The 16,144-nt window shown below is 40.6% G+C and overlaps 2 protein-coding genes across 5 annotated transcripts; one reads left to right on the top strand and one right to left on the bottom strand.

The window, feature by feature from the left end:
* Window positions 1–1,707: 1,707 nt before the first annotated feature.
* Window positions 1,708–11,554, bottom strand: LOC138044141 (organic cation transporter protein-like). 4 transcript variants are annotated; one of them, XM_068890807.1, is made up of 10 exons: window positions 11,308–11,554; window positions 9,553–9,839; window positions 9,265–9,411; window positions 8,490–8,770; window positions 7,558–7,800; window positions 6,242–6,376; window positions 5,122–5,201; window positions 3,973–4,081; window positions 2,619–2,691; window positions 1,708–2,465 (listed from the first exon to the last, which is right to left on the bottom strand). In XM_068890807.1, exons 2-10 carry the CDS (start codon window positions 9,832–9,834, stop codon window positions 2,229–2,231), a joined length of 1,587 nt encoding a protein of 528 aa, XP_068746908.1. In that variant the 5' UTR covers window positions 9,835–9,839; window positions 11,308–11,554; the 3' UTR covers window positions 1,708–2,228. The 4 variants fall into 4 exon arrangements, with proteins under 4 accessions (XP_068746908.1, XP_068746907.1, XP_068746909.1 ...); XM_068890806.1 differs by lacking the exon at window positions 11,308–11,554 and adding an exon at window positions 10,122–10,483; XM_068890808.1 differs by lacking the exon at window positions 11,308–11,554 and adding an exon at window positions 10,122–10,326 and having other exon boundaries at window positions 9,810–9,839.
* A 1,747-nt stretch (window positions 11,555–13,301) lies between these two features.
* Window positions 13,302–15,890, top strand: LOC138041640 (homeobox protein EMX1-like). Its single transcript, XM_068887397.1, has 2 exons — window positions 13,302–13,912; window positions 15,279–15,890. The coding sequence occupies exons 1-2, from the start codon at window positions 13,516–13,518 to the stop codon at window positions 15,578–15,580; spliced, it is 699 nt and encodes a 232-aa protein (XP_068743498.1). The 5' UTR covers window positions 13,302–13,515; the 3' UTR covers window positions 15,581–15,890.
* The last annotated feature ends 254 nt before the right edge of the window (window positions 15,891–16,144 follow it).

Raw genomic sequence — 16,144 nt, 5'->3', positions numbered from 1 at the left:
GTCTCGGCAGAACCGGGAATGGAACCCGGGACCTTAGGGTTGGAAGGCAGAGATCTTACCACTGCGCCAACCCCTCCGCTTAGTCACGTGACCATGCTGAGGAACCGGGTGGTGTAAAATATTTTTAAAGTAACTGAGATACACAAACTCTACAAGTTTGGAGCAATTTTAGTTAAACAGTGTTAAGTTATAGAGGTCTTTGTTCCAGAGCCTCGTTTTCATGTTGGAGATTTATGTCGTATTTTGAAATCCCAATAAAACAGCTCGGTGTTAGTTTCAAGAGTGCCACCAAAATTTTTCATGTCATTTAAGATCCCAGTAACACAACAAGATGAGCGAATTACTTGCAGCCTGACATTCCCACGGGATTACACTTGCTCCCAGACTAGAAACATTAAGTAGCATTGGAGTCAAATTTATACTTAGTTTCAAAACTTTTTTGCAATCCTCTCTTAAAATTAAGACTTATTTTCTTTATTTTATTGCCTCGCTCTTGTAAAAGTAACTAGTGTTGTAAAATATGAGAATGGAGGGCAGGTAAGTGACTTATCCAAGTTGCCGAATGAGTGGGATGCGGGCATGAAAAGAACTTAAGCTTATTTCTCACTTTCAAATGATTCCAATAAAACAAACAGACGATTTCCTCATTCAACAGGAGCAACATAAGCCATCTTCGCAGAAGGAATTATCATTCTGCCCTTGCAAAGATGTTTACCCGTCGTTTTCCTTCTCAGTGCACAGTTTTTCCCCAAGAGGTTTACCAACGCAGAGACCATCGCGACTAATAACATTACGAACTTCGTCCTTTTGCTCTAGCGCTCGAATGCAAGGTAAAATTCTCCTGGTTTGAACTATAGTTTTTTGGTTTGAAAAGACACATGGAAGATTAGTCTTTCAGGAAGCTCTCTTCAAAATTTAAACCTTATCAAAGTAGAGTTGTCCTTATCATCGCAAAATAAAAACAAACACAGAGAATTTAAATTGCCGCCATTTTGCCGCGCTGTTGTTTCTATTGCAAATTTAATTGGTACCAGTCCCTCGCGCGTGGAAACGATTCGCGCGTGGCTCAAGCCTGCGCACTCATTTTGCCGCGGTGTCGGCAAATTCCCACTGTCACGTATGTTGTGCGATGGAAAAAATGCGAAACTTTCACGTGAAATATCTCCAGTTTTCTTTGGTGAAATGTCTTCAAATTTTGCAGAGCGGTAATTACTGTTTACGTTTCCCGTCTGCTAATTCATCAAGAGATTTTGTAAGACATTTTTTAAGTGGAGCTAAAAAACACAAATTCACTCAAAGCGACGAAACTACCTTTGTAACCCCTATTTTTTGGCCTCCAGAAGATTTCTCTGGACAGTTGTCATGTAATGCCAAAGTTTAGGAAATTTTCACCGAAAGAAATGGAAGAAAAGCAAAATAAACACTGAAAACAACCTATCTTTAGAGAGTTATAATTCCAGGTAAAACTCCGTTAATTTAACAATGATGGTTGAAAAGAGTAGTTGTGTCTTTTAGAAGTCTATTTCGATAGACTTGAGAGAGATGTGATTAAGAGGAATGCGAAAATTCCCGTTGATAGTGAATACTAGAGCGCACCAAATGAACAGCGAAAAACCATACGGAGCCATTAAATACTAAAAGCAGTTAATGATACGAGCTAATTTCGAGGAATGTGTGACTAACCCAAAAAAGAGTCCTTCCGTTCGCTTTCTTAAGTTCGCCACTTCTTTTTTTCTTTAATTCGTACCGTATACCAACTTTACGAAAAACTCTGAACTACATTTATGAAAATGATATGACAGTTCTAAAGGCAACCCCCACTCCGACTAATGAATAATTTTAAACCGAGCAAAATAATGCTTGCAATCAAATTTGATCGACAATTTTCTTCAAAAAAGTGTTTGTATTGAAGAAAAAATGAATTTTAGAGTCACTTATTTCCGTGGGAGCCGCGATCTTGAGTAATTGTGACGTAAATCAGGTTACCCCCATTGTGTTCATGGAAAGAACAATGGGGCAACCACGACTCGTCAGAATTATTCAAGATGGCGGTGCCCGGGAAATTTGAAAACCAAAACAAGTGTTTTCGAAATTCATTTCAGTATTTCGATACAAACGCTTTCATTGGAAAAAGTTCGAAACATTTTTACTGTAAACATCATATTATGTTGTTTATAGTTATTTCCTTGTTTTAGCGGAGGTTCCCTTAAACCGGACTATGGAAAATATCAAGCCTTGGTGCTCTCCATCTCCACTGCATCTTTTCCCTTTATATTTTCAGTTATACGCCTTTTTCCCCAGCACGGTATCCCATAATCATCTTCCGCCGCCTCTGCCTCTTCAATGGTTTGGTGCATAGGCGCGAACAGCGTCTCGGGAATCCAATACATCAAAATCCCAGCGAGCAACGCAACAGCAGCAAAAATGGTGACCGGGAAGGTAATGCTAAGACCAGTAAATTGTCCCTGTGAAAAAAAGGAACAAATATGTACATGTATTGCCATTTTGTGATTCGATCGATGACCGACGATATTCTATGAATTTCTAGTGTTGTCATTCGCGTCGCTTGGAGAGGGCGTATAAGTAAGTGTACCTTAAAACTCTTTTCCATTACTCACCATCAAAGCAATGTATGGTGCTAATATTCCACCAATACGAGCACTCATGGAAGCTGTTCCTTGGCCAGTGTTTCTAAAGGGAAAAAAGTATGAAAAAAGGCCGTCGTGTCTTCTCATTAGACTAGACTGTCGCAGTCCCCTCTGAGTCGAACCGCCCGCTTTAATCACGCAAGCATACAAGGGGAGAATGGTGATAGATAGAGATATGCATCTCCCTCTATCACCATTTTCCAATCAGCTCGGCTGCGTGACTGACTATATGAAGCGGGCGGTGCGACTGACTCAGAAGGGACTGCGAGTAGTCTATAATCAGACCTTTTTCATCTCTAATAACCTTCGTTTTGCTCGGCAACAGTGACTGTGTTAAGAGTTCTTAAAGCGACACCAACCTCAAACATTTTTTCTTTGCCGTGATCAGTTCTATTCAGCTACTGCAAAACGAATCTGCCGTTTTCACTTCGAAATTCCAAATATAGTGCGTCGTAAAATTCAACAAAACCTTAAGTCATTTGTCCTACGGCCGAGCTGGTGTGAAGCATGGGCCTGTTCTTGAGATGACATTACAAACTGATTTGCATCTCAAAAATTCTCTGCAAAACAGCTTATGACGTCATCTCAGGGATATATCCATGGCTTTCACCACAGTTAATAGAGGGGAATGGTTATGAAACCCGACAAATATCTTTGTTGTAGGTTTTTGTTCTCTTTTTTGGCCTTGACCGTGCACAAAACACAATAGCTGTTTACTCCGTACTGAGGAACTAACAAGTAGAAACGTGTTGCTTACGTAATTCATGCATAGTGTATGAGCGCAAAACAAAAGATTGTTGCATGGTCGTGGACTTTCCAACCTAAATCTTGGCATCTTTGTTTGCTCCTTTGATGTTTGCCGAGCTTCCGGCCCAAACCGTAGTTCCCTCTATTAACTATGCTCTCACCATAAACGACTGTTCAACTTTATGGAACTCATAAGACCTTAGTGGAGAAATCACACCCGGTTAACTTAAAATTCATAATTTATGTTGCTGAATATTTGACTTATCCAGACTGAAAATTTTTTTTAAACCATCTGAATTTTGGATGTAAAATAAATTATCGTTTTAGTGCTTGCCAAGGGCACCAGCAGGGCATGGAGCAAGCAACATTATTATGGCAAAAAGACAGACATTGCGATTTATTTACACAGTCAAAAGCACACGTTTGTTGTTCTGACCACATGCACATTCAATGAAACTCCTTGCTTAGATAACCGTCATGTTTTAACAGTTTCACAAGGAACCTTGAGACGCAAAAAGGTGCGAAACAATAAAACATGTACAGTTAATCCCCAGTCACTTAGACTTAAGCAACCAACCTCAGAATAGTTGGAAAGATCTCCGACGTCATCAAATAAGTACTGCGCCATGCACAGTCAATTAATAGATACCCAAAGATGGAGAGGGCGGTAGTTGCAACTGAAGATTCTGTAAAAAAAGAAACCGTAAAACAGATGGATAATTACAATATGGGAGCAGGGAAGGCTCAGTGGTGATAGCACTGGCCAGTCACCAAGGCGGCCCGTGCTCGGTTCCCAGATCGAGGCCATTTGTGGGCTGCCTTTTCTCTGCTCTATGAGGTTTTACTCCAGTCTTGCCCTCTCCACAAAAACCAACATCTTTACTTGAAATGCCAATTCTATGCGGATGCAAGACCTCCCTGGAAAACCTCAAGGTGTGTGGAGCATGCTGGGTAAATTTTCCAAATTACTATTTTATTTCATTATTAACTAATTATTACCCATGATTAATACCCTAAAGAGTAAAGTGTCCAACTTTGCGCCGCCGTCGATTGATTCGTTTAAAAAATGGGACCATTCAGATCATAACAACATCATGGCTTGTGTGGATTCATAATGAATGAATGAATGATTTGTATGATTTGTTTATTTCAACTTCTCGCAGTCAAGACTGAATTACAGGTTGTGGTCAAGAACAGCTGCGTAACAATAAACATAATTATTACAATTTGTACTATGCTTGTTTAAAATATATCGAATTTTGATTAATTACTAAATACATATTACGAATATTTATAAGTGACGAAATTCCTAAATCGAAATGTGTTGTATGGGACTTTCGCCTCACTTTTATGTCGCAGATTATATGGCTTATCCACCCTCACAGCACAGTTATGTTTTATAATATGATAAAGTGGGTTATTGGGTTGGATGCTTTCAATGCACCTACGACAAGCGTCGGCTCGTCGGGAAACCAATGCAGTTAAATTGGATCTTTTTAGCGCAACATCATAGGAAGATTCAGGGTATATGATCGGCAAAGCTCTCTTTTGAATTCCTTCCAAAGTGTTGGATAGGTAATTAGGGAGATGCGCGAAAGCAACTGATCCATACTCTAATATGGATCGAATTAACGAATTCATAGAGAGGGAAGACACGGGGCGCAGACATTAGATCGAATCCCTGTATCAATTGGTTGAACTGAGATCCTTAACTACTATCACTTACCTTTGTAAGTGAGTAACGCAAGGAAAAATGTTACTCCCACTGAAATCATAAAGATGGCGTGGCAAATGCGGCGTCCAAACCTACGACGAAAAATGAAATCGTGTAATGAAACAATACTCTGGCAGAAGTATCTCGTCTCCGTCGTCTTATCTAAGAGAAAAACGGCACTGAAGATAAAGATGGCGACGACTTTGACTGAGCAATGACGATGATAAGTATGACGAAGATGACATTGAGATGATACCAAATGTTGGCTCCGTTGATTGAGGACTGGACTACCGTGCGAGAGATCGCGGATTGGAACTATCACTCGAGGCTGCTCCTCAAAACGGTTAGACTTTCAAGTCTTTTCAAATAAGGACTATCAGCCGTAGGCCCCGTCTCGCATCCCTTGCTAGAAATAAAATTACGTACTGTGACTGTAAAGAAAATGATGGACACACTGCTCGCAGCAAGTTAGGAACGTAGTTCGCGGTATCGCGGCCCGGCCTTGAAATTGTTCTTGAAGGGACGATCATGCAACCGTTTCCACGCACACAATTAACTGTTGACTGAATAACAAGCAGCCTGGCGAAAGCCTCCGAAACAGATGAATAATACATTAATAAACTCTGAGCTGCTTTTGAAAACCTTATCCTAGCTTTCGCCGATCTATGCCATCATTAGGGAATAAGAAAATATTATAGCACTGCGAATTAAATAGCTATGAAGGTGACAATGTAGGTGACCAATAGTAAAACACTTATGAAATGCTAATAAGTAATAAATAGTAAACAATAGGTATCAGCGTTTGTGACATATTGAAACGCAGAAGGTAAATAATAGGTGCAAAAACAAGGGAAGCAGTAACAAAATAGAGAAAATAATAAAGTAACAAATAATAAAGTCATTAAAATAGGAGATCTGTAAGTTCAGGTCATTCTTCGCGAGAGTTGAGCTCGGGTTTGTACTACTTCGAAAAAACTCCAAAAAGTTGTTTGAGTATTATTCCTGAACCCCCCCCCCCCCCCCCCCCTCTCCTTCCACCGAGGAGTAGCTGATAGATGCTGATAAATGGTCACTGATAACGGTGGAAAATAACTTGTTCACAGTAATACTAACGTCCTCATATCCAACTTACTTCAAAAAAAGAAACCACGTTACTGGTATGAGGGCGGTAGTTAGCACTCCCATGATGAGGTAGTTGATGCAGAGATTGCCGACAAGCTGGGAGATAAATATGAACATACCGAAACTGACCAGGGCTACGACGAACCTAGAAATAGACAAAAAGTTCCATTGACAAATCTCAGGACAACATCGGTATTTTTTGTGGGGGAAAGGAGGGAGGGCATCAACCAATACTAAAGGAGGGAGGGCATCAACCAATACTGCACCACAACATGAAAAATCAACTTCTAATTTAGACCGCTTTCCTTTTGTCAGAACTGGCCGGTCAGACCCGTCTGTTTGTGAAGAAAATGCAACAATTTTAAGGAGCAATTGCATGATAATCACTCGCATTCTTCTGGAGGCGTTGTAGAGTTGGTCTTTCCAAATGTCCGGTCTGGCCGGTCAGATCCGGCCGGTAAAACTGTGGAGAAACCCTAAACTATGAAGTATGCAGTATGTTCCTTGTTCCCTAAGACATTTTGTCATAGTCCACTTCGGAAAATGTGGGAAAATGCGGGAGGCAGGGTTTCCTCATGGTTAGAGTGCTCGACTCCGGATCCAGGGTCCTGGCCGGGGGCATTCTGTTGTGTTCTTGGGCAAGAGGTGTATAAATGGGTACCGGCGAAAATGCTGGGGGTAACCCTGCGATGGACTATCATCCCATCCAGGGGGAGTAAAAACACTCCTAGTCGCTTCATTCTACGGAAACAGGAGATAAGCGCCGGCCTGATGGACCTTCCTAGGCTCACAACAGAGACTTTACCTTTTTTTACCTCGGAAAATACCATTATACTCTTTGTTTGTCCCCCGAACTTTGCATAAGCATTGTTTTTTGTTTTCTCTTGGGACCATTGTGAGTCCAAGGGAAACTGGAAACAATGCTTACGCAAAATTTGGGCCGGGGGGGGGGGGGGGGGGGGGGTGGACAAAGAAAGAGTTTGATTTTCCGAAGCGGCATATTGTTCTCTGTTCTCCGGTTCAAATTAGCCGTGTTCCCTTGTTCCTCAAAACCCCTGAAAGGAACTCAGTATGCTAATTAATAAAACGGCCAAATTATCACCAAACTCGTAGGGGTCATTGTCGGAGCATACTAGCCAGTAATCAGAAGAACATTAGTTCCGACTGATTCGATTTTCCCAAATATGCCTGTAGGTGGCGCTGGCATGGATGACATAGAAGCCATAGAGGTGATGAAGTAAATTATAAGCATTTCGTATACAACATAAGGCCAAATATTTTCATCCTACAGTTATTCTCAAAAGTGAAAACCAAACATTCCCGTACCACTGATAACAGATGACCATTGTCCATTTCCTCATCTTTGGAGTACGGAGAAGGTCGATTGGCGTGTATCTCTTAGAGTTCTGTTCTCGTGCTAACTGCTCTCCTCTTATTTTTTCAACAAGAGCGTGCAACGTTTGTTTATCAACAGGCTTCTCTTTCTTGTTACCAAAAGACTCGAGAACCGTCTGCGCCTCGTCAAGTCGGCCATGAGCAATAAGCCATCTTGGAGATTCTGGGATAAACCTACAAACAGGATAGAAAAATATGTAATAAGTTTGAGAAGTCATCGTAACCCTTAGACTAAAGAGGAAGAGAAGGAAAATTCAAAACGGGAGTCGAACTCGGACCTTGCTCAGAGCCAATGGTGCTCAAGCGAGTCGTTAGCCGCTAGGGGAGTTTTATGAAATACTGTAACATCAGGTCAAAAACTACTATTGCCAGTTATGGTTCTTGATGGCTGATTCTCTTGGGAATATAGTTCACGTGACATCACAACTCATTGTTTGAACGGTCCTTTTTACCTAAAAGCTAAAGAAATGACCGTTTCCATCAACATTCTTAAAAATTTCAGTTAAATTAAAACGATTAGAACTATGCGACGGTAGAGCATTGCACCAGCATCGCAGAGATCATGGGTTGTTGGTTTTCACTCACGCGATCAACAGTCATGTTTTTCAACGAAAACAAAAGAAAACGTTTGCATAATAATAGAGTTAAATTCCCGGAGGATTTGGTGGGGGCTCCAACATGGCCGCCGTTTCTTTGTTTAGGGGCTCCAACATGGCGGTCGTGACGTCATGTGAAAATCGAGAATTGGAGCCACCTGAATTTTTGAGGTGTCTACAAGAGAAAATTGTCCAGATAGGCCTGTGTGAGGATCACGTCTCTCTTTCAAAAACGTTTATATTTACTCATATTTATTGACTGCTTACTTCCAAAACGGGAAGACCACCACAGCAGGAATTGTGACAATCAGGAGAAGCGACCTCCACGTGCGAACGTAATAAACAATTAGGATTAAAAGCATTTGAAAGCCATTGTAGTAAAAATATGTCATGGCTCCAGTTGCTGTTCTTATCTTGGGTCCCACTATCTCCAAGCCGTAAATATAAAGAGACAACATGACCCCTGTCAGTCCAAAGCCGTTGGTGAAACGAAGAACAGCGAACAGAGGAATATTGTGAACGAACGACGACGACACGCCGGAGACAAGCTGCAAAGAAATACGAGAGTTTAGCCCGTGTTTTCGCAAGAAGCTTGGGTGTTTCTATTGGAGGGGGTATGGAAAAGAGAGAGAAAATTTAAAGGAAAGAGGGAAGGGAGGAGTGATGCAGAGAGATAGTAACAGGATGACGGAGGTCGAATGCAAAAGATGGAGAAAGGGAGGTGAGAATGGGAAGGAACGTATGACTAACTTCTCAAAAAACAATTACACAAACTGTAGTGAGAAACATATTTATAACGCATTTTAACTTGACGTTTCGTATGATACAACGTAGTCTACATGTTCAGAAGTCACGATTGAACATTTTTTTCAAAATTATACACGTGGAAAGAGAGCGACTAGTAACTAGATTAAGAACAATGCTCTTAACAAATAAATGTAATATAAGCAGTGAGTGGGTTCGAATGGGCAAACGGCAGTAAAATGCTGTTCCATTCGCCACATTAAACACTTCTGGTCAAATGAAAAGCGCCCCAACTTACCATGATAGCGTTGGAGATAAAGATGCATTTCTTTCTGCCCCAGGCGTCTGACACCATCCCGGTCACAAAAGAGCCAAGCAGCATTCCAGCAAAGAAGCAAGACTGAATAGTGGCACCCAGGAATGCGCGATCACAAATAAGGTTCCACTAAGGACAAAAATATCAAAAAACATATTAGCCTAAAGATTTCAAAGCGGTTTTTTCTTCTGTCGAAAGAAGAGCAATTTGGTATGACCTAGCCTAGAAATAAGAAAAAATAAAAGTTTACCACCATACTGCTACTCGTACCTCCGACACAGTGCTGTGATATGGTCCATCAAACTCATACGTCTCACAGCCGCCACAACACTTTTTTGCATCACACGTGACATTTGGCGTGACACAATGAAAGCCAGGTGTACCAAAAGCAAACACTAGCAGCGAGAACTGATTTGCGACGGCAAACACCAAAATGGCGTTTAGACCGAAAAACAGAAAGCGTTGGCATCTTCCAAACGATGGAACGTGTTGGAAAACGCCATCAAAATCGAAATTGTCGTTTTCACCTTTCGATTTTGGGGTCTCAGCCATGGCTCCTAAATCAAGACGAAGAACGAAATGATTAAAAATTTTAAAAATTGAGGGAAATAGGACGAAAGTGAGGAGAGAAAGTTTGACACATGTGGGGGTGGGGAGGTAATAGAACGGCGAAGGACAGGGTCGACCGCGGCTGCGGTCTGCACTACGCTGCGGCTGTAGTAACTTAGATTAAAGCAAGCAGAAGTGCTCAATTTTATCCTTCAAACTCAAGGAGGTAATCCGGCCATACTCCCACGGAGATACGTCCAAGGAGGCAAACAAGAAAACGGACTACTTACTTGGTGAATGGTTCTTAAACCCCATTTACTCGTATCTGGATATTTCCGAAAAGGGAGACTTTTCCCTCCGTTTTGCCTCCCGTCCACCGAAAACGAAGGCATTTGAAAACGCTCTCCAGACTGTAGATGCTTTAAAACGGAGGTTTATCGTGACGGGTGAAAGCGGAGGTTTTCAAATACGTTGACAACAGAGGCTCGTAAGAACACAGAGAACGCATGCGCACGCATGCTGTAGAGGTTAGCGTCGCGTATTCGCGTGGACAGGAAAATAAGATTCGATTTATATACGCAGAACAAAAACTAACGGACGAATTAACGGACTTTAATTCTAGCCAATTTGCGCAATATCTAATCCCGTTTGTGACTGGTACGTATCCTTTACAACCTATCGGGTCATGTAACGTAAACAAATGTCGTAAACAAATGTTTATTTTGGCGTATTTTATAGAAGAAGGAATGAAAAGCATTTTGCCATCGAAATAACGAGTATGACGAAAATTAACATCCAACAATAAATGAATCACGAGAAGAGAAATTTTTAGTTGTTCAGGGATTTTTTAAAGCTCTCTTTATCACATACTCTTCCGATAGCAATGCGGTGTAAAAAAACAAAAGTCCGCTCTCATGTTACACTTGTAGGTGGGATGGACCATGGTTTTTCTGATAAACCGGTCTTTTTCCTCAATTATAGCCGTTGCGAATCAAGAATTAGGAATGCCAGAGGACCAACTCCTTTTTCATTTCAATGTTTACTTCCTTGATGGCTCTAAACCGTAGAAATTGTTGGAAAGACACAAATAATTTGATCCAATGAATAGGTCACTAGGTATTAATAAATTTTGTGTACTTAACACTTCACTGGAAGTGTGACTTTCCATGCAGAAGGTTTGCGGATGAATTATATGAAGTTATTTAAGTCTATTTTATTAAACAACTAAGGCTTCGAGAAAGTGTGTTGGGATGAGGCAGTACGTACATGACATCTTTTGTTCGATAGCCTATAGGGTAACAATGTTGACCTTCAACCGTATATTTTAAAAACGGGCTATAGACGAATCCCTTTGGAGCCACCAAATAGGTGGTATAAATGTCTATAACAGGCAATTGCTCAAATACGAATAGAATTCAAATACATCTGCTATGAATGCAACTCATTGTCAGGTATTCGGAGACACACTGTACTTACCGGTTGGGGTGTGTTGTTCAACTCGATGCCAAGCTAGTTAATTCGGTTTACTGTTTTGTTGCGCGAATTGAAAATAAACAACACTTCCAGGGTCTCCGAATCAGTTCACCCTTTGTGATACATAATACCCATTGTTGCGTATTAAGGTGAGCTTTAGGATAAGAATAAATTTGGACCTAAAATAGACAGCAGCAGTTGATGATGAGTGAATCAGTGAGCTCGCCCGCTTTTGCAACACCGCCGTCGACACAACTGGGGCCAGGAAGGTGACTCACAAAGTGTGGGGAACAGGGACGGGGAAAATTAGGAAAGGGCGGGCGGAAAAAGCTTGAGGGCCTCACTCACAGGCTCCCACGACCCGTTAACTTTTTTCTCGTTTTGATTAAATCGGAGTCCTTAAACAAGCTGCATGTCATTTGCGGGGAAGGCTTTACCATGGGAGGAGGGCAATCTGGCTCCCTCTGTTTTTGTTTTGTTTTGTTTTGTTTTTTTCATATCGGTTTTTTCCCTTCCCCTCGCCCGATAAGCTTGCGGTACCAAAAATGAATGTGTCAAACAGTTGGTACGCATAGCGTGCGAAGCGTTCGGCGCTATTTCATTTTGGCCAATCACCTTTTCAACGTAAGTTCTTCGTAAATTAGGGTCATTTCTTCAAGCCACTCACGTATAACTTCGGTGCAAGCAATATATGAATATGCAAACATGTTGATAATTAAGAGTCTTTTGTCTTAGGAAAGGTACAAATGATCTGAGACACTATCGAATTCGAGTATGTTGTTTGTCGACACGTCGTTCTGCGTAAATCTGTATCCACGATTCTCACCCGCGACTGTTGAAAGAAAACATTCCTATTTTAATGCAATCACCTCCTCCAAATTCTGGTGCTAATGTAGCACCTCAATTTGATCTACTCCCGCCGTGGAGCTCTGCAAGAGGCGGCAATTACGATCAAATGCTCATTCGTATCCCTCCATAAACACAGCTTTCGTTGTCATAAAGTTAATAGTTGAAAAGGCACCGGAATCGAAATCTGCGGGGAATATCGCATGTCGCTCACCTAAACTTTTTATTTCAGTGTTGATACTTCTATAATTGAGCCTCATAGTAAACGTGGTGTAATATAATAGGTCATAAAAATGTTCTGCATCTTTTTTGACTTCTCAAATATTTGAAGAAGAATTAAGAACTTTTATGGTTTTTTAATAATCAACTGACGATGCAAAAATTGATAATTCCACCAGGAAGCAGAAAAAAAAAACGAGGTTCTTAGCAAATATCAAAATTAATTAATTGTCAGTTATTGTTTTTCGTGAAGGAAAAAGGGATTTGTAGTCATTGAAATTTTTTTTTTGTTAACACTGGAGGCAAATTCTATCATTGTTTTGATACGTAATGAAAAGTTCTTCCTTTCCGCTCTGAAGTGGGAAAGCTGTCGGCAAGACAATATACTGCTTGCAGGGTACTTAATTTACTTCCTATTGGTGAGTTTGAAAATATTAAATATCGATTAACACGCTGCTCGCAAAGCTTTATCATTTCAGATCTGTTTCATACAGCCAACAACAGTTCAGTGCCGTTGATTAATGGAAAATTTCATTAGTTTTGTTTCTCTTCTCGTGCGAAGGTCAGCAACTGTTTCCTTTTTGGTCGCAGTTGATTTTTCCCTAATTGTGTTTCAAATTGGTATTAGCCGGCGATAATATTGATTATACAGGAAACGCCACGTACAGTGATTCATTAAAAAAGTACCCTTTAACACGGGCTTGTTTAAAATCGGAAATAGCGATTAATTATCGCCTCAATATTTAATTTATATAGGACGCTGGGTTTCTTTATTTGAGCACCTTGTTTTATTATTGTTTTTTATCAACCATAGCAGCGGTCCGTGTGAATAATATCCAATTTCCTTTAGGTATTTCAAAAACCATCACGCCTACAGTTTTTACTGGGTCAAATTTGACTCATAAATTGTATAGCTTTTCCACAAGTCCTTATTAATATTTAGTTAAGTCGCGAGGGGGTGTTAAAAGTTTAACATTCGATAGTTAAAATAGCCGTGGGTCATCATTTAGTACTTGCCTATAAAGCTGGTGTAATTGAAACATCATGTAATTTATTTGATGTTTTAATCTCCTGACAGCAACAAAAAATCCAAGTTTTTCCAGTTGAAAATACGATTTCTTTTTTCAAGATTGCACTTTAAGTATAATGAAGCCTTACAAAAAGGCTGCGTCAAAGAATCTTTTCCCTATTTATTGGGACTCTCAAAGGTGTCCTTGCGAAAAATGTCTCTCCAGCGATGACGGCACAAGGTCCTCTTCGAGTCAGTCAGCTGAGGCCACCAAGTCTTCATTTACAATTGAATCGCTGCTGGGCCAAAAGGAGGAAAACAGTCAATCCGCGAATTTGAAAATGGTGGCCCTAGTTTCTAATGGCTCTTACGCTTCAGCAGAACTTGGGCAACTCAATGTGGCTAATGTACCGGGAGCAGAACTGCGTGGTCGAACTTCGCGGCAACCTTATTTGTCGTCAGCGTTTCAGCGAATGTCCAGTTTAAGTGTGAATCAAGTGCCCATATTTGGTACAGGAAACTTGCTTGCAGAAGGTAAGTGTCGGTATGTGTTACATGGCATTTATTCCTCTGAAGTGTAGAAACTACTACATACAAATTTCCCTTAGTTTAGGTTGCATCTTGCATGTGTAACCGAGTGTTTTGGCGAAAATTTCAAATGTTGAGTTGACATAATATCGTTATAATAGTTGAGTGTGCGTCTTATAATTGCACAAATACGGTACTTTTCAGTGACAAGAGGCCCTTTGCCCTTAAAGTGTTTAACGACGCAAGTCTGTCAATCAACACGCAGTCTGGTGCGATCGATGGCCGGTCGACTAGACGTTGGAGTTGTATGAAGTCCAGAAAAGGGAACCTAAAGTTCAGTAATGGTTTTATTTAGGCCAAATACCAATTAAAACACCCGAACAAAGAGATTTTGGAGCTGTACTGTGTGAAATTTAGAGAATCTTATGGAAACGAAAGGCATGAATTTCTCTACTACTAGGCACCACATGAATTAAGAACCTTCACCTTAACAACTTTGGTGATTTGAAATTATTTTAGAATAGACGAAACTTCATCCATTGAACTGCAGAATGGGCATGAAATTAAAGTCAGAAATTTCATCGCAGTTAGATGAAAGTCAGGAGTCGAGAAAGAAGTGGTTCGAAAGGAACTCGAACTAGCTGCGCATGACCGTGTGATTGCGCTACACTGCTCTACACCTGCTATCAAACCACCTGGGAGCTGGTCAATTGCAAGTTTGTTTATAAGACTGTACGGAGGCCCGTAAGGGACATGGCATTCCGTGATCAGTTTTCCTGCTTCCAATTTTCAAACTCGAAATTTTGAGTTTTTAAAACTCGAGATTATGAGTTTACAAACCGGTCAGTTTAACTACAAACTGCAGACAAGGGGTAAAATGAAGACAAATGCTATAATGCAACTGTTGAAAAAGCCCAAACCCTTTAGAAGTGCTAACCTTGGACCTAATGAATTAGGCACAAAACAATATTAAACTTAAACTGCTAGCATTTCTAAAGGGTATGGGCTTTTTCAACAGTTAGATTATAACCTTAATTTACATTTTACCCCTAGGCTGCAGTCTGTATTTTACAATGACCAGTTTACAAACTCGAAAATTTCGAGTTTGTAAACTCAAAATTTCGAGTTTGAAATTTCCATTAAAACTGATCACGGGATTCCATGTCCCTTACGGGCCACCGTAAGACTGAGATGAAAATAGAAATTTCGTGTTGGCAAATAAAGAGATGCATTATTCGATGATGGTTCGGTGATAACTGAAAAAACCCATCCGGCACCAAGTTGGAAATAATCTATCCCCTCTTTTTGAGTTCGTAAGCGGAACAATTGAATTTCGGATCACTGAAGTTTATATTAGATTCTTTGCACGTAGGAACCTTTCCGATTACTGGAGACGAAGTGGAATGGTCCAATGAAAAGCCGAAACGTATGCGCACTATCTTTACAATGAATCAGCTTGAACGCCTGGAAGGCGAGTTTTCACGCCAGCAATACATGGTTGGAGGGCAGCGGTTTTATCTCTCGAAAGAGCTTGGCTTGACGGAAACCCAGGTCAAAGTTTGGTTTCAGAACCGACGAATAAAATGGCGAAAACAACTGATTGAACAACAGAGGAACAAAATGAGGCAGCAGGAACAGAACAACAAGACCCAAGTTGAAGAAGATGTATTTTAACCGATTTCATGCCAACGTACAAACGTTGAGTATTATATGTCCTCGAGGTTCCACCGTATTAGTTACAAGCGTAGTAAATATGCAACTAAGCCAGTCAGGACAGAGTACTTTAAGACTCCTTAATCTAGCTTAATTACGTAGAATTGAGAGGCACAGGAATAACTTTGCTAGTCACAGCTGAGACCATGGGTGGGAACCTCCACTAAAACAACAAAATAACTTTAAACCTCATAATGTTTACAATTAAAATTGTTCAAACGTTTTACAATAAAAGCGTTTGTATCCGAATAAAATGAATTTCAAAACGCTTGCTTTGGCTCTCAAATTTCCCTGGCGCCGCCATCTTGAATAATTGTGACGTGTGGTCGCCCTATTGTTTCAAAAGAATCGCTCTTTGTGTCAGATATCATTGAATCACGTCAATCATTGGTTGCAGGAAAAAGACCCGCACATGGTTTTGTCCTCTCCAAGTGACTGAAGTGCGAAACTCCCCAAGCTTTTCAATAACTCAATGAACAGTTATGAATTTCATCAGCCAATGAAAACGTTCCTCCTTTACTGCGC

The sequence above is a fragment of the Montipora capricornis genome, chromosome 3 (assembly GCF_036669925.1).
Source record: "Montipora capricornis isolate CH-2021 chromosome 3, ASM3666992v2, whole genome shotgun sequence".
Taxonomy (NCBI): Eukaryota; Metazoa; Cnidaria; class Anthozoa; order Scleractinia; family Acroporidae; genus Montipora; species Montipora capricornis.
Note: the sequence above shows the minus strand (reverse complement) of the source record. Positions and strands in the feature narration are given on the sequence as shown.

Bases quoted from the DNA above. Each gene is read 5' to 3' on its own strand.
- LOC138041640 (XM_068887397.1), top strand. From the start codon at position 13,516: ATGAAGCCTTACAAAAAGGCTGCGTCAAAGAATCTTTTCCCTATTTAT. The intron at 13,913-15,278 runs GTAAGTGTCGGT...CTTTGCACGTAG, and splicing joins AGGAAACTTGCTTGCAGAAG to GAACCTTTCCGATTACTGGA.
- LOC138044141 (XM_068890806.1), bottom strand. From the start codon at position 10,146: ATGGGGTTTAAGAACCATTCACCAA. The intron at 6,377-7,557 runs GTACGGGAATGT...GTCTATTTCTAG, and splicing joins ATGGTCATCTGTTATCAGTG to GTTCGTCGTAGCCCTGGTCA. The intron at 2,466-2,618 runs GTGAGTAATGGA...TTTTTTTCACAG, and splicing joins CACCATACATTGCTTTGATG to GGACAATTTACTGGTCTTAG.